General features: G+C 35.2%; 1 protein-coding gene across 1 annotated transcript in view; it reads right to left on the reverse strand.

Moving 5' to 3' along the window:
- LOC138319790 (spectrin beta chain-like) overlaps positions 1 to 19,208 on the reverse strand; it is a 194,996-nt gene that overhangs the window by 161,682 nt on the left and 14,106 nt on the right. Inside the window, 2 exon segments of the mRNA XM_069262923.1 lie at positions 27 to 194; positions 10,376 to 10,528. Of these exon segments, the coding sequence (XP_069119024.1) occupies positions 27 to 194; positions 10,376 to 10,483 (276 nt within the window). The 5' untranslated portion in view covers positions 10,484 to 10,528.

The following is a 19,208-nucleotide window of genomic DNA, read 5'->3' on the forward strand; positions in this document are numbered from 1 at the left end:
ATTGCTGTCTGGATGTTATACCTTACCTTTGTAGCTAAGAATTTCAAACATCTGCTGCAGTTTTCCACCTTCTGTACTCGCATTAACCCCTTGTTAGGTTTACCGACGGTTTCTCCCGAAATTATCTCCAAAAGTTTCATTAAGATCTTGCCATCAGCAAGATCAGTAAAGAGATCCTTGATTTCCAGTCTTGCCTGTAATGAAGGACAAACACATGAAAGTCAATCAACAAGTTTACATACTCTTCTCACTTCTTTACTCATTAAAGGTATATCATTATTTTCAGCATTTCCATTAATATTCAGAATAATTACACAGATATATTTTAGAGATGTAAAAAATGGCATGTTTAAAGATAGTTAAGAGATATTAGCTAGATTTGCCAACAAATACTGAAGGTAGTTCATCTTTACACAGAATGCTTTATTCGATTTTATTCTTAGGAATTCGGTTTTCATTTCTCGTGGTGCAGGTGATGTTAAGTACTTCCAGAACATAGAGTTATAAGCAGTGATACCAATAATTATACATCTGTACATGTAACTGTTGGCAAGACCCATATGGACAAATGGTAAGATTGTTCACTATAAGTCTCTTGATACTGATGAATGCCAAAGATATATATCCTCAAAGATCATGCCAATAAAATTAGGATCTTGAGAAAAGTTTGGAAAACACAGTATTTAAGGATGCAAAAACACATAACTAGTTAATTATCATTAAACAATGGTACAATCTCAATTGTTTTGACTTTGTATTTTCTACCAGATGCAATAGAACCAGCCCTGATTTTGTATAAGGGTTACACCTGTACACAATAGACAGTGTGAGCTAGTGTATTGGTGATCATACAGGTGTTCTGTTTACCTGGCTGTAGGTGCCCTTAATTAGCTGACACCTAATGTATTACAGGTATGTCTGATCAAGACCGATTACTTTGAGGTGTTGACATCGGCTCTGTTAATCTTATGCATTAAGACATGGGGCACATGTTCACTAAGCAAAACCAACAACTGTTTTGAGTTTGTGCAAATGAAACACATTCAATCTAAAGAGATTGAGATATCCAACTAAAATATTTTCACAGGCCTTCTCCTTTCAGAGGGTCACGCCAAGCCAGTTCAGCGCGGTTTACAGATGTATATGGTAACCGTCCGACACAATTGATGACACAATCCTCCGAATTATTAGACCATAAAGTGTGGCCTATCACGGGAAATGTGTAACTCAATGAGTCTGGGTGAGATTTTAGCTGATTGTCCTCCCATGTCTGAAGGTACCCAGGTATAAACAGTATTGTTCCTGTATATGTTTTGTGCGTCTTTGAAGTGCTAATTCATGTACAGTGCTTAATTTCATAAACCTGTATTTCTGATATTGAACCACTGAATTGATCTAATTTAATTCCGTGCTAATAAATTATATTTTACAGTTTTTCGCACCTGTGCTAAAATAAACTTGTACGTTTACCGCGTGTTACCTTGGAAAATGATTTCTTTGCCAGTAATTAAAATGCATCAATAGAATATGATTAAATTAACTGCTTTGTCATGCATATTAATACCTAATTGTATTTTATACTAGGTAATAATAAATATGTGATCCTGCTGCACACCTATATTGTTACTGCTCCTACTAAGCGTGACAAATCTCGGATAGGAAATCAATACATGGAATGTCCTACTTATTTCTCATACATCCTACAGCTCAATATCAAGTATGGGGGATAATACAGTATATTATATCGCAAACATATGTCAGATTCATAAATCATTTAGGAAATTCCTTTTCTCCGCTCTGCATTATAATATCAAAGAATGCATATATAATGTGCAGATCTCTTCTTTGTGTCACAAATGCATTTCTGACCCATCAGATCTGAATTCCATTTACCGTAATTACCTTAAACTTGCAGTTTGACTTGTTTTAGGACGTTTCACCTTGATATAATTAACCTCCGGCAAGCAGTTTAACAAGTGGACCTTCTATATTGAACATCAAACTAACTACAAGTCTGACTTTTATGAGGATACCTTATAGTTAGCCTGAACATGCTGTTAGAGAACCAACAGAAGCAGACTACTGCTTACAGTAGTTACCCTGAACATGCTGTTAGAGAACCAACAGAAGCAGACTACTGCTTACGGTAGTTACCCTGAACATGCTGTGAGAGAACCAACAGAAGCAGACTACTGCTTACGGTAGTTACCCTGAACATGCTGTTAGAGAACCAACAGAAGCAGACTACTGCTTACAGTAGTTACCCTGAACATGCTGTTAGAGAACCAACAGAAGCAGACTACTGCTTACGGTAGTTACCCTGAACATGCTGTGAGAGAACCAACAGAAGCAGACTACTGCTTACAGTAGTTACCCTGAACATGCTGTGAGAGAACCAACAGAAGCAGACTACTGCTTACAGTAGTTACCCTGAACATGCTGTTAGAGAACCAACAGAAGCAGACTACTGCTTACGGTAGTTACCCTGAACATGCTGTGAGAGAACCAACAGAAGCAGACTACTGCTTACGTAGTAGTTACCCTGAACAGACTACTGCTGTGAGAGAACCAACAGAAGCAGACTACTGCTTACAGACTGAACATGCGTTAGAGAACAACAGAAGCAGACTACTGCTTACGGTAGTTACCCTGAACTGCTGTAGAGACAAACAGCTACTGTAGTTACCCTGAACATGCTGTGAGAGAACCAACTACGTAGTTACCCTGAACATGCTGTTAGAGAACCAACAGAAGCAGACTACTGCTGTACAGACTACTGCTTCGGTAGTTACCCTGAACATGCTGTGAGAGAACCAACAGAAGCAACTACTGCTTACGAACATGAACTGCTGAGAGAACCAACAGAAGCAGACTACTGCTTACCGTAGTTACCCTGAACATGCTGTGAGAGAACCAACAGAAGCAGACTACTGCTTACGGTAGTTACCCTGAACATGCTGTGAGAGAACCAACAGAAGCAGACTACTGCTTACCGTAGTTACCCTGAACATGCTGTGAGAGAACCAACAGAAGCAGACTACTGCTTACCGTAGTTACCCTGAACATGCTGTGAGAGAACCAACAGAAGCAGACTAATGCTTACCGTAGTTACCCTAAACATGCACTCATGATTTTACCTTTATTTATGTACCATAAGTACCCACAAATTTGTTCTCATTCTCCAGGAGTAAAGTTTATCTCTAAAGTTGGAGATCCCATATTTGTACAGAGTTTTTTGTTGTTTCTTTAGGTACAGTTATTAGAAAATTGTATTTCAGGTTTAAATCATACAAAATAGATACCTACATTTAAAGAATTGTTCAATCAAGCACCAATGTTTTTTAATTAACTTGACAAGGAAGGTTCCAAAGGTAAATATTGTTATTTGAGCAATAGAAATAAATTGCATGAATTTATCAAAGTAACTAATAATGTGGGCGATGAACACTCTAACGGAAACTTACAAAACTTATAAAAATGTTTAAACGGAAAGCCAATGGTACAAACAGAATGTACTTCTACAAGACTTTGTTTTACAACCCAATAGATATTACAAACTAAGGAGTTATGTGTATTGGCAGGCATTTCTGCTTTTTAAATATAGGTAAGATTCACTTTAGTTTGGGTATGGTCCAGAACATGACCAAATAAGGACTTAAAGTGATGGTCAAGATTTCTGGCACCAAACAAGCCAATAAAGTGTAATCCGTGTGTTTGTTGGCCGGCTAGGGCTGTTGTAGGGGACAGGAAGACGGAATTCGTAGGATCAATAACCTACCTGGATACAAAGGTATGTAGCAGAGATATCGAAATATGCACACGGATGAAGCCCACAATGCATGTCTACAACTCGGAATTCCGCAGGGCCATAAATTTCATTGACACAGGAACTTAGATCATTGATTTGGTAATATATGAGGGAGTACATACACACACCAGTAAACCTTTCACTGTGTAATCATCTAAACCAATCCTATCTCATTATCTAAACAGATCTACAACTTTTATCAGGCTTCAGATGACATAATACCAAATCTTGTTATTCCATAATGACACAAATTCAGGTACGGTCGGAATGGATTCCACTGATTAGTTTCATAGTTCTAATCTTGGATATTTTGGCTAAATAACAGAAAATCTGGTTAACTTGTTAAGAGTTTACTTATATTTGGGGATTAGTCATTAGAACAATAACTGAAACAATCTAAGTCTTTATATGAAACTGTTTTCTTTATATACCAAAATACAGCTATTCATCTTAATATTTATTTTATATGTACAAGCACCAAAGACTTCTAAAAAGGCCCTACAGGGAGGAAAATATACCAACAGTTTTAATTGTATTCTAAATCAAACTTTTCACAGCTATGATATCAGAGCAATTCAAGATCTAACAAGATTAGCCATGCAAATAAATGATATTCAAAGTCTTTAAACCAAAACAAATTCAAACTAATTCAACACCTAAACTTGAGATATAAAAGTGGCGGTATCCCGATATAAATGCACCATGCGTATTGTGTGTAGGTTTACTATCTGAATTACATACTCCACACATGCATTTCTTTTTAATTCCTCTGCATAATACCTGAAAGGTGTGCCAAAAAACTGTGTTGTAGTTTAAACACAATAAAACATATCTTTAGATATAAATGCATACCTTTACAACATATCCGTCTAAAATCCAAATTTTAATCTTGCATTATCACCAACAGTGTCCGACTCAAGTTCAGTGAATACAAGCAATGAGCGGAAGCTAGACTGATTTTTTTTTATAATTCTTAAGGAGTAGACAAAGCAGTTTTCCCCTTACATTTCTGAAGAACAGATAGACAGGAACGTGACATTGCATGTAGATTTGTCATAAAAATTAAACATAAATTTCGCAAATATAGAAACATAAAACTCCTTCATATCAAGAATCAAAGGCACACATAGGATATTGAAACAAACATTACTAAGGCGGTCTCTGCAGCCAGTGAGTAACAAGAATATGATATATAGAAATTATTTAATGTCGGGATAGTTTCCAATGGTGACCAAATCATAGGCACCTTTGTGTGAGTTTTCTTAAGGTGACTGTCTGTTATATCATCTGCTATATAGGTAACTGTATAGCGTGTAATTTTGCCAATGGTAAATTAATACTGCCAACAATAATCTAGTGAAAACCAGTGATAAAGGTCAATTTCCCAGAGTGGTTTCTATAGGTAACCAGCAAGACCTGCAAATGTAAAGGACTGGTTTCTATTGGTAACTATAGTGAAGCATGTCAATATATGAGACTGGTGTCCATAGGTAACTATAGAGAAGCATGTCAATATATAAGACTGGTTTCCATAGGTAACTATAGTGAAGCATGCATGTCAATATATAAGACTGGTTTCCATAGGTAACTATAGTGAAGCATGTCAATATATATGAGTGGTTTCCATAGGGAACTATAGTAGTGAAGCATGTCAATATATAAGACTGGTTTCCATAGGTAACTATAGTGAAGCATGTCAATATATGAGACTGGTTTCCATAGGTAACTATAGTGAAGCATGTCAATATATGAGACTGGTTTCCATAGGTAACTATAGTGAAGCATGTCAATATATGAGACTGGTTTCCATAGGTAACTATAGTGAAGCATGTCAATATATGAAACTGGTTTTCCATAGGTAACTATAGTGAGCATGTCATAGATGGTTTCATAGTGACAGTCAATATATAGATGGTTTCATAGGTAACTATATAGATGCATATGAAGCATGTAATATATAAGACTGGTTTCCATAGGTAACTATAGTGAAGCATGTCAATATATAAGACTGGTTTCCATAGGTAACTATAGTGAAGCATGTCAATATATGAGACTGGTTTCCATAGGTAACTATAGTGAAGCATGTCAATATATGAGACTGGTTTCCATAGGTAACTATAGTGAAGCAGCATGGTTTCAAGGTAACTATAGTGAAGCATGTCAATATATAGATGCTGGTTTCCATAGGTAACTATAGTGAAGCATGTCAATATATAGACTGGTCATAGGAACTATAGTGAAGCTGTCATATATAGAGGTTTCCATAGTAACTATAGTGAAGCATGTCATATATATGAGACTGGTTTCCATAGGTAAAACTATAGTGAAGCATGTCATATATATGAAGAATTGGTTTCCATAGGTAACTATAGTGAAGCATGTCAATATATGAGACTGGTTTCCATAGGTAACTATAGTGAAGCATGTCAATATATGAGAGTGGTTTCCATAGGTAACTATAGTGAAGCATGTCAATATATGAGACTGGTTTCCATAGGTAACTATAGTGAAGCATGTCAATATATGAGACTGGTTTCCATAGGTAACTATAGTGAAGCATGTCAATATATGAGACTGGTTTCCATAGGTAACTATAGTGAAGCATGTCAATATATGAAACTGGTTTTCCATAGGTAACTATAGTGAAGCATATCAATATATAAGACTGGTTTCCATAGGTAACTATAGTGAAGCATGTCAATATATGAGACTGCATGGTTTCAATAGGGAACTATAGTGAAGCATGTCAATATATATCCATAGGTAACTATAGTGAAGCATGTCAATATATGAGTGTGGTTTCCATAGGTAACTATAGTGAAGCATGTCAATATATGAGACTGCATGGTTTCCATAGGTAACTATAGTGAAGCATGTCAATATATAAGACTGGTTTCCATAGGTAACTATAGTGAAGCATGTCAATATATGAGATTGGTTTCCATAGGTAACTATAGTGAAGCATGTCAATATATGAGTGGTTTCCATAGGGAACTATAGTGAAGCATGTCAATATATAAGACTGGTTTCCATAGGTAACTATAGAGAAGCATGTCAATATATGAGAGTGGTTTCCATAGGTAACTATTGTGAAGCATGTCGATATATGAGACTGGTTTCTATAGGTAACTATAGTGAAGCATGTCAATATATGAGACTGGTTTCCATAGGTAACTATAGTGAAGCATGTCAATATATAAGACTGGTTTCCATAGGTAACTATAGTGAAGCATGTCAATATATGAGACTGCATGGTTTCAATAGGGAACTATAGTGAAGCATGTCAATATATATCCATAGGTAACTATAGTGAAGCATGTCAATATATGAGTGTGGTTTCCATAGGTAACTATAGTGAAGCATGTCAATATATGAGACTGCATGGTTTCCATAGGTAACTATAGTGAAGCATGTCAATATATAAGACTGGTTTCCATAGGTAACTATAGTGAAGCATGTCAATATATGAGATTGGTTTCCATAGGTAACTATAGTGAAGCATGTCAATATATGAGACTGGTTTCCATAGGTAACTATAGAGAAGCATGTCAATATATGAGACTGGTTTCTATAGGTAACTATAGAGAAGCATGTCAATATATGAGACTGCATGGTTTCCATAGGTAACTATAGTGAAGCATGTCAATATATAAGACTGGTTTCCATAGGTAACTATAGTGAAGCATGCATGTCAATATATAAGACTGGTTTCCATAGGTAACTATAGTGAAGCATGTCAATATATGAGACTGGTTTCCATAGGTAACTATAGAGAAGCATGTCGATATATGAGACTGGTTTTTATAGGTAACTATAGTGAAGCATGTCAATATATGAGACTGGATTCCATAGGTAACTATAGTGAAGCATGTCAATATATGAGACTGGTTTTCCATAGGTAACTATAGTGAAGTATATCAATATATAAGACTGGTTTCCATAGGTAACTATAGAGAAGCATGTCAATATATGAGACTGCATGGTTTCCATAGGTAACTATAGTGAAGCATGTCAATATATAAGCCTGGTTTCCATAGAGAACTATAGTGAAGCATGTCAGTATATAAGACTGGTTTCCATAGGTAACTATAGTGAAGCATGTCAATATATGAGACTGGTTTCCATAGGTAACTATAGTGAAGCATGCCAATATATGAGACTGCATGGTTTCCATAGGTAACTATAGTGAAGCATGTCAAATATATAAGACTGGAAGCATGTCAATATATAAGACTGGTTTCCATAGGTAACTATAGTGAAGCATGTCAATATATGAGACTGGTTTCCATAGGCAACTATAGTAAAGCATGTCAATATATGAAAGTGGTTTCCATAGGTAACTATAGTGAAGCATGTCAATATATGAGACTGGTTTCTATAGGTAACTATAGAGAAGCATGTCAATATATGAGAGTGGTTTCCATAGGTAACTATAGTGAAGCATGCATGTCAATATATAAGACTGGTTTCTATAGGTAACTATAGTGAAGCATGTCAATATATGAGACTGGTTTCCATAGGTAACTATAGTGAAGCATGTCAATATATGAGAGTGGTTTCCATAGGTAACTATAGTGAAGCATGTCAATATATGAGACTGGTTTCCATAGGTAACTATAGTGAAGCATGTCAATATATGAGACTGGTTTCCATAGGTAACTATAGTGAAGCATGTCAATATATAAGACTGGTTTCCATAGGTAACTATAGTGAAGCATGTCAATATATGAGAGTGGTTTCCATAGGTAACTATAGTGAAGCATGTCAATATATGAGACTGGTTTCCATAAGTAACTATAGAGAAGCATGTCAATATATGAGACTGGTTTCCATAGGTAACTATAGAGAAGCATGTCAATATATGAGACTGGTTTTCCATAAGTAACCTATAAATCCTGTCAATTTACCAGTGGTTTCCATAGGTAACTAGGGAAATCTTCTTATTAGCATTTGGTTTCCATAATAAGCACAGTACAGAAATTTTGCATTTGTTGGATTCCTTAGTAACTATACTGTGAAAATTAAAACAGTTTCTAACAATGCATCTAAGGATCCATAAGTTAATGATGACAGAAATGTTTGTTTGGTTTCGAAAAGTAACTTGTGTCAGGAAAACTTAAGTGGTTTTCGTAAAAGGCATTCCACAAATATAGCAGACAAGTCATATCTATTTTAATGATACAAGGATAAGGAACCTCTTATGATGGTGTGTAAAATCTCTGATGTGTAAGTGTGTGTGTGTGTCACTAGAGGATATAGAATTGTCACACATATGCATATAGATGGTGTTATTACAGCCTGCAGCTCATTATAAATTACAACTGCAGTGGAATCATATATTATACGCATGTTTGTACAGCATGGACGGCCTCCATTACTGTACATTATAACGCCTGTATTTGAAGAAATAATTACCACAAAGACAATATTCAATAGAATGAAGTACACATCCACTTCAAATAGTGGAGAAGACTTACCTAACTTTCATATAATGTATTCAACTTGTTAGATCGAAGATAAACTACCAAATATGTTGATTTATAAAACATGACAAAAACACCGACATCTTGTGTGACAAACTTGTGGCCGTACTTGACAAACCTATAACATCTCAAGGTATCTTCTTCAGGTATCCCCATAAACATACCTAAAACATGTACAGGTACCATCAGGTATCTTGTTATCTGTAAAGGACAGACAGAAGGTCCCCTCGTTTGTCGTTATAACAAAGACATTAGACAAGTTTAAAGGTGACGTCGGAGTCAGGAGCTAGCTAACTTAACAACCCACTGCATGTAGCTTCACACTTCGTACTGCCTTTGAAGATGATTTAGATTGAGCTTAAAGAGTACATATCAGGAGAGATAAATGACACAATCTTTGTAGAAATGTTACCTGGTGCATTTGTAAGGACACCGAGGGCAGTTAGCTATCGGCAAATGATATTGGGCCAAGAGAAGAAAATTAGACGGAGGCTTGATCGAGTGACCAACTAAATAAATACCAAAAAAGTAATTATCACTTGAATTTTTTTGAATCACTTTGTCCTGTTGGTGTTTGCCTAATCTATAGTGTTGCCTCACTGAATCGACATGGACACACTATCCTGTCACATCAAACTGGTAACGTTTGTTGCCTTCCTCACAGGGGAAACCATATAATTCACGATTTCTGTAACTGATCATGTCATAACCAAGATAATACATCAATATTACATCAGACAGAAAAATGGCAGTACAATAAAAAGATCATTTTAAATATCATACTGTTAAAGGGGCAATTCCACTGGTAAATTTACAAATGTCACCTGCACTGCAAATGTCATTGACATGGGTAAAATTACTATGAATGTCAACAGCAGTTTCAATAACTATCAGGACGTTTATGGATATCTATTCCCTTGTTTTTATTGTTTGTAACCGACATCAGTCTGAATGAAACTGCTTCAAACTTTATGAGACAATTACATTGGTTAAATAAATGGATGTCCACTTTGCATCACCATATTTCCTGTAAACAGAGATGAAGTCTGGTTAGATAGAGTACAGATTTATAACGACTGCTCACCTTTTCCAGAAAGGCATTGGCCCACTTAGTGAAGGTCTTTTTCTGTATGTACACTCGTTCATCCTGCAGGGCTTTTATACGCCCTTTCTCAAAGTTCTGGATGTCCATCGCTGACGTCCTGGTATTGAAGATCAACGAGGACCGTTATTCCATCTGAAAGAAAAACAAAAACAAATTAATACAGGATAATGGACATGCCATCTATTGGTTTATACAAATGTGTAGATAATTTGTTAATCTTTTCAGTTACAACCAATCAAACTTGAAATGTATTTATATCTTTATATTTATATGTTAACTTTCTATTATCATTTTAATATCAGTACATTTTTGTCTCTTGAAAGCTAAATCTTTTAAAGATTCTGGTTAATGTTACATCCCATAACCTATCAGGACCAACAATGTATATGAACATTGTTACACTTGTCCAATCATATCTGTGGTCCATATACAGTGTTATTGGCTATTTGAAAAACATATCTGTTTGATTCCATCTATTACATAATTACATTAGGGCTTTTTTCAATGAAAACTGGTAAAAACCTGTTATATTTATTGGTAACGTTAATTTGGCATGTTAAAGTAGGTATTAAATCATTAATACAGTATTAATAAGATGGGATGTGGAAACCTAATTGGTTCTGGCGGTCCCACTATCTTACATGTTCTGATTGACCAGGGGTCACTTTCATCCTCTGTCAGCTATTGGCTTTGTGCACTCATGCTTGGTATGCCAGACTAGGGGCAATGGGTCCTTTGGGCCCCCTTTGCTTGCCAATGTGTCACCTTGCTTCCTCTGACAGCTGCTGGCTACATGACTTAGTACAGCATGTGGGGTTAGGGCCCGAGACCCTTATGGGATCCCTATGCTGGGGAGGTTTGGTGACAAGCCAATCACATTCTAGTTCTGGCACATTCTAGCCAATGACAGAGGTTGAAGGGCTATAGGTTACTGTGCTAGGACTTGTACAGTACAGTCTCCTGAGCACTGTGATGGTGTCTAGTCATCACCAGGTTCCAACACCTGTTCAATTTCTATACAGTTGGTGTTTCCTCATGGAACAAAATCCCATCCCACCCATCCCATATAATTTAGCTATGCTTTGTAATGTTTCTTTTTATAGTGATTAGTTGTTTATGTTGTAGTTTCTAGTTTGTTATTGTCTATTAGCAGAAGACCAATATTTCATATTTAGGGACTATCGTTTCCAAAGATATATAATGTGTATTATTACATAATATTACATAATATTAAATATTGGTTACTTTTGGCCCAAACCTGTCTTTGTGTTTTTATTTACCAACAGTATATCTGATTAATCAGTAGATCTTACAGAGCTATAGGCTTTAGTCTGTAACATACAGTACACAACTGCTGACAACTAGGATATTAATATAATCTTGGTAACCATTTTTTTCCATTGATTGCAATCACTCACAAAACGTCTTTAGCTTTGATTTCCAGAACAATCAACTTGAGTTCTACTTTTCATAGATTATAATTCCGGAATGGACTGCAATTGCTCAGTTTCTTCAAGAATTATTTTGACCTTCATTTTTGACCCTAAATCAATACTGCACCTTTGAAGTCAGCTTATATTCCAGCTAAACCCAAGAAAAGCATCAAAATCACACATGATCAGCATCAAATAGCAGTCAGCACCTGCCCAGAAAAGAGCCCGTCAAGGTGAGTATAATCAATTACCTAGAGACAGAATACCTGATGCTTCGACCTTCTCTTTGACCTCTAGTAATATGACCCCAGAATCAATAAGGTTTGGCAGCTACAAGTCAGTAGCTGTGGTACTTGGTAGTCCATGATGCCTTTAATGGTTTTACCATGAAGGCTGGGTACTTGACTAAATTGACAGATTGACGTCCTGCCATTAAGCCTCTTCATTGATTTGATGATTGAAAATGCATGTTTAAAAGGAATGGTGAAGACATAAGATATACTTAAAGTATTCATATCATATAAACAAAAGCATTACACAAAACTGTACAAATCAGATGGCTATTGCCCAAGTGAAAGAAAGCACTTGTATATCTATAAAGACTTTCTATTGATAGGCAATCTTCTTTTCAGCTTACAATGAGTGTACTGAAGCTTGCCATGTATAATAGAAGCTTTGACCTGAAGTATGATATTCTGGTTATAAATATCCCAATAACTGACCCGTGACGGGCTGACTACCTGAAGGAGATACACAGTCAATATCATATCCAGCCCAGTGATCCCACACAATTTAAGATCTCCCAAAGCCGTTGGATAAGGACGCTTTGCCCTGTCAATGCCTGCCAGAGTTACTCTTACCCTCAATTCATAAGTTATAGCTATAGCACTACAAAATAAAGCAACTTTCTAAAACTTTCTGCCGAGAAAGTCCCCACCCCCTCAAAAAGATATTTAGCAATTAATGTTTTTATCTAATAACAGATTTAGTTTAAATATATTTTACTAATGTAAACACATTAACAGATTTATTGTGACAATTCAAAAATGCACGAGATAAAGATTCGGAATGGGATTCACATGACCGTATAAACAATGTAGGAAATGCACCATCTTGTCATTCCGGATTTAGACATTGAAGTAGGTGAATACACAGGTCTATTTAATTGCATCGGTGATTATTTAGTGAAGGAAATACTGAAATCCAACACCAAGATCTTGACCTAGCAGATTAAAGCTGCCATTTGAATTGATGTGTATTATACTTAATCCAGGTGTAGATCAATGGAGACTTCTATAGAGAACTCCCCTGTATAGGTAAACAAGATAGTGAATTCATATTGTATAAAGAAAAAGGTCACATTGCTTTATAATATAGACTTGTTTTAATGAGATTATTTATAGGGAACCAGGCCTTGAAAACATAGTGAATTGATTTGAAATCAATGAAAACCTATCTGCACAGTTCTAACATCGCTGTAAACATCCAGTGTATTCCTGAAAAGTACAAAGTGTACACAATAGGAATAATGCCAGATAAATAGCAAACTCACTACTGGAGTCATGGCAGGAATGACAATACAGAACCTGTATCTCTATAAATTGCAGAAAATAATACATAGTAAAATGTTTGTAATTTACCTGTACATATCACGACAGGTAATAACTGGTAAGTGGTGTAATAGCCAAGGACAACTGTAACTGTATCCAACTAGACATGTATCATTTTTGTAAAAACAAAACGTACTGTACGTATTATATCACTTCCTGCATTACTATTCCAGCTTATAAAATTATCCTTGGTCCTTAATTATAAAAGAAACTTTATAGTTATCAGATTGGAGATTTAATGTATGCATATTTACCATTGCTGTGCGTTGCAGCAGTAAATACCTTCAGGACATGTTCTTATAAACTTTCCAAATCATTGCCATAACAAGTTCACATTTGGATGTAAGTAAATAGTCTAGGAACATGAGAAGGGATATTTGGCATACATGCACAACGATTTCATACCAAAATATTTTTCGCTATCTAATGTACACAACACAATATCTGACAATTGCACGACTCCATCTTCTGAGCTTTAACTGCCATGGAACAATTGAGGTACACAAATTTAAAAATAGGGTTATCTGTCCGAAGTACACAAATTAAACAAGGACATAGTCATTCAGATCCCCCGCCAATGGAGATATCAAAGCTAAAGTAAGTTTGATTGTGGAGACTTATGTGTATGAAAAAAAAAACAGGAAAAAGGAAGTTGAGCTAAAGAAAGATGGAGTATAATTCAAGTAGAGCGGGGCTGCAATTGTTGAATCAGGTATACAGCCTTGACATTTATATATATTAGACTATATATACAAAGATGGGTGGAGTTTTGCAAAGTAACATTTACCATTTACCATGATATTTTCAGCAATGTTTCCATGGTAACGGAAAAAGTGCAAAAATGAAAACCTAAAAATAGAAAAAGGTACTACTGGACCATAAAAAGAATGTGTCTATGAAGTTTTGAGGAAATATCTCTGCTGGTTTATGCTCCGGAAATGAACCTGCTACAAAATATGATATTTTCAGCAATGTTTCTATGGTTACAGAAAAAAGCACAAACAGTGAAAACCTAAAAATAGCAAAAGACACTACTAGACTATAAGAACAATGTGTCTATGAAGTTTCATGGAAATATCTCTGCTGGTTTTAGAGTTGTGCTCCGGAAACGATTCTTACACAAAAATCTGCCATTTTCAGCAATGTTTCCATGGTTACAGAAAAAAGTACAAAAAGTGAAAACCTTAAAATAGCAAAAGGCACTACTAGACCATAAGACTAATGTGCCTATGGAGTTCCGTGCATATATCTCAACCGGTTTTCCAGTTATGCTGCGGAAACGAACCTGGTACAAAACTACGATATTTTCAGCAATGTTTCCATGGTTACGGAAAAAGTGCAAAAAATGAAAACCTAAAAATAGCAAAAAGCACTACTAGACCATAAGAACAATGTGTCTATAAAGTTTCATGGAAATATCTCTGCTGGTTTTAGAGTTGTGCTCCGAAAACGATTCTTACACAAAAATCTGCCATTTTCAGCAATGTTTCCATGGTTACAGAAAAAAGTACAAAAAGTGAAAACCAGAAAATAGCAAAAGGCACTACTAGACCATAAGACCAATGTGTGTATGAAGTTTCATGGAAATATCTCTACTGGTTTTAGAGTTATGCTCCGGAAACCATTCGTATGGACGGACAGACGGACAGACAGACGGACGGAACCCATTTGTATATCCCCCTCCAACTTTGTTGGGCGGGGGATAATTAATTCTTAATAGCATTTTTAGTCAGACGTAATTTGAAGCAATCACATGCATCTGAACCCTACTGAGATCGTATTACAGAAGGGACTATAAAGACACATTTATAATGTATGCCTTTACACTTAAGAATATAGTGGTAGGGACTTCACCATCTGTTGCAAAGTTAGCTTTTTATTGAGATTTGTCCAATGATGAATTACATTTAATTAAATGCAAACACTTTTCTGTAGCCCTCCGATTCAGTATTGATTCACTGTTTTACTGTCTGTAGGTACCTCAAAGTAACCCAATCGGTATATGCATCAATGTCATCAGATTTGATGCGACTTCAAATAATTTTACCGCTGCAAGTATACATTTGATAATAATATGTTTATGAATGCACTTCAGCTTGAAACATGTATGACAGCTAGCCAATGTTATTCAATGATCAATACATGTCCCATCCTAAACTTCATCAGCTTAAGACTCCCAAAATGTATCACAGATATTTAAGGCTCCTAAAATATATCACAGATAATTGAAATTCCCAAAATTTGTGACAGATAATTAAGGCTCCCAAAATGTGTCACAGATAATTAAGGCTCCAAAAATGTATCACAGATAATTAAGGCTCCCAAAATGTATCACAGATAATTAAGGCTCCCAAAATGTATCACAGATAATTAAGGCTCCCAAAATGTATCACAGATAATTAAGGCTCCCAAAATGTGTCACAGATAATTAAGCTCCAAAATGTATCACAGATAATTAAGGCTCCCCAAAATGTATCAGATAATTAAGCTCCCAAAATGTATCACAGATAATTAAGGCTCCCAAAATGTATCACAGATAATTAAGGCTCCCAAAATGTGTCACAGATAATTAAGGCTCCAAAAATGTATCACAGATAATTAAGGCTCCCAAAATGTATCACAGATAATTAAGGCTCCCAAAATGTATCACAGATAATTAAGGCTCCAACAAGAGCTGTTGGAGAACAGCAAAGCTCGCCTATTCAGAAGAAGTTGATGTTCAAGTATTTACTATTTAAGCATGGAAATATGACAAATTAACAGACTCAAAAACCCCGTAAAGGGCCTCAAATTCGTTGCATTATCACATTCAGCATCCATACAAATTAGGAAAATAAAATCATAAACATTTATGATGACTTAAGCTTAAACAATTGACGAAACAGAAACTTGCTCAAAAACTTTAACGTGAAATGGGACGCCAACGCTGACGCAACGCTGACGCAGACGCCGACGCCGGGGTGACAACATTAGCTCCCCCTATTCTTCTAATAGGCGAGCTAAAAATGTATCACAGATAATTGAGGCTCCCAAAATGTATCATTGATAATTAAAGCTCCTAAAATAATATCACAGATAATTAATGCTCCCAAAATGTATCATAAATAATTAAGGTTCCCAAAATGTATTATAGATAATTAAGGCTCCCAAAATATATCATAGATAATTAAGGCTCCTAAAAATATATCAGATAATTAATGCTCCCAAAATGTATCACAGATAATTAAGGCTCCCAAAATGTATCACAGATAATTAAAGCTCCTAAAATGTATCACAGATAATTAAGGCTCCCAAAATGTATCATAGATAATTAAGGCTCTCAAAATGTATCATAGATAATTAAGGATCCCAAAATGTATCATAGATAATTAAGGCTCCTAAAATATATCACAGATAATTAATGCTCCCAAAATGTATCACAGATAATTAAGGCTCCCAAAATGTATCACAGATAATTAATGCTCCTAAAATGTATCACAGATAATTAAGGCTCCCAAAATGTATCATAGTTAAATTAAGGCTCCCAAAATATATCACAGATAATTAAGGCTCCCAAAATGTATCACAGATAATTAATGCTCCCAAAATGTATCAAGATAATTAAGGCTCCCAAAATGTATCATTGATAATTAAAGCTCCCAAAATGTATCACAGATAATTAAGTCTCCCAAAATGTATCATTGATAATTAAAGCTCCTAAAATATATCACAGATAATTAAGACTCCCAAAATGTATCATAGATAATTAAGGCTCCCAAAATGTATCATAGAAAATTAATGCTCCCAAAATGTATCACAGATAATTAATGCTCCCAAAATGTATCACAGATAATTAATGCTCCCAAAATGTATCATAGATAATTAAGGCTCCCAAAATGTATCGTAGATAATTAAGGGCTCCCAAAATGTATCACAGATAATTAAGGCTCCCAAAATGTATCATAGAAAATTAAGGCTCCAAACATGTATCATTGATATTTAAGCTCCTAAAATATATCATAGATAATTAAGGCTCCCAAAATGTATCACAGATAATCAAGGCTCCCAAAATGTATCACAGATAATTAAGGCTCATAAAAATGTATCATAGATAAATTAATGCTCCAAAATGTATCATAGATAATTAAGCTCCAAAATGTATCACAGTAATAAGCTCCTAAATGTATCATAGATAATTAAGGCTCCCAAAATGTATCATAGATAATTAAGGCTCCAAAATGTATCATAGATAATTAAGGCTCCAAGATGTATCAAGAAAATTAATGCTCCCAAAATGTATCACAGATAATTAATGCTCCCCAAAATGTATCACAGATAATTAATGCTCCCAAAATGTATCATAGATAATTAAGGCTCCCAAAATGTATCGTAGATAATTAAGGCTCCCAAAAATGTATCACAGATAATTAAGGCTCCCAAAATGTATCATAGATAATAAGCTCCAAATGTATCACAGATAATTAAGGCTCCCAAAATGTATCATAGATAATTAAGGCTCCCAAAATGTATCATAGATAATTAAGGCTCCTAAAATGTATCATAGATAATTAATGCTCCCAAAATGTATCACAGATAATTAAGGCTCCCAAAATGTATCACAGATAATTAATGCTCCCAAAATGTATCACAGATAATTAAGCTCCCAAAATGTATCACAGATAATTAAGGCTAGCTCCAAAATGTATCACAAGATAATTAAGGCTCCCAAAATGTATCACAGATAATTAAGGCTCCCAAAATGTATCACAGATAATTAAGGCTCCCAAAATGTATCACAGATAATTAAGGCTCCCAAAATGTATCACAGATAATTAAGCTCCCAAAATGTATCACAGATAATTAAGGCTCCCAAAATGTATCACAGATAATTAAGGCTCCCAAAATGTATCAAGATAATTAAGCTCCCAAATTTCATAAAGATAATTAAGCTCCCAAAATGTATCACAGATAATTAAGGCTCCCAAAATGTATCACAGATAATTAAGGCTCCCAAAATGTATCACAGATAATTAAGGCTCCCAAAATGTATCACAGATAATTAAGGCTCCCAAAATGTATCATTGATAATTCAAGCTCCCAAAAATGTATCAAGATAATTAAGGCTCCCAAAATGTATATGTAAGCTCCCAAAATTATCATAGATAATTAAGGCTCCCAAAATGTATCATAGATAATTAAGCTCCCAAAATGTGTCACAGATAATTAAGGCTCCCAAAATGTATCACAGATAATTAAGGCTCCCAAAATGTATCACAGATAATTAAGGCTCCCAAAATGTGTCACAGATAATTAAGGCTCCAACAAGAGCTGTTGGAGAACAGCAAAGCTCGCCTATTCAGAAGAAGTTGATGTTCAAGTATTTACTATTTAAGCATGGAAATATGACAAATTAACAGACTCAAAAACCCCGTAAAGGGCCTCAAATTCGTTGTATTATCACGTTCAGCATCCATACAAATTAGGAAAATAAAATCATAAACATTTATGATGACTTAAGCTTAAACAATTGACGAAACAGAAACTTGCTCAAAAACTTTAACGTGAAATGGGACGCCAACGCTGACGCAGACGCCGACGCCGGGGTGACAACATTAGCTCCCCCTATTCTTCTAATAGGCGAGCTAAAAATGTATCACAGATAATTGAGGCTCCCAAAATGTATCATTGATAATTAAAGCTCCTAAAATAGATCATAGATAATTAAGGCTCCTAAAATGTATCACAGATAATTAAGGCTCCCAAAATGTATCATAGATAATTAAAGGTAGG

This window comes from Argopecten irradians, chromosome 3, assembly GCF_041381155.1.
Source record: "Argopecten irradians isolate NY chromosome 3, Ai_NY, whole genome shotgun sequence".
NCBI lineage: Eukaryota > Metazoa > Mollusca > Bivalvia > Pectinida > Pectinidae > Argopecten > Argopecten irradians.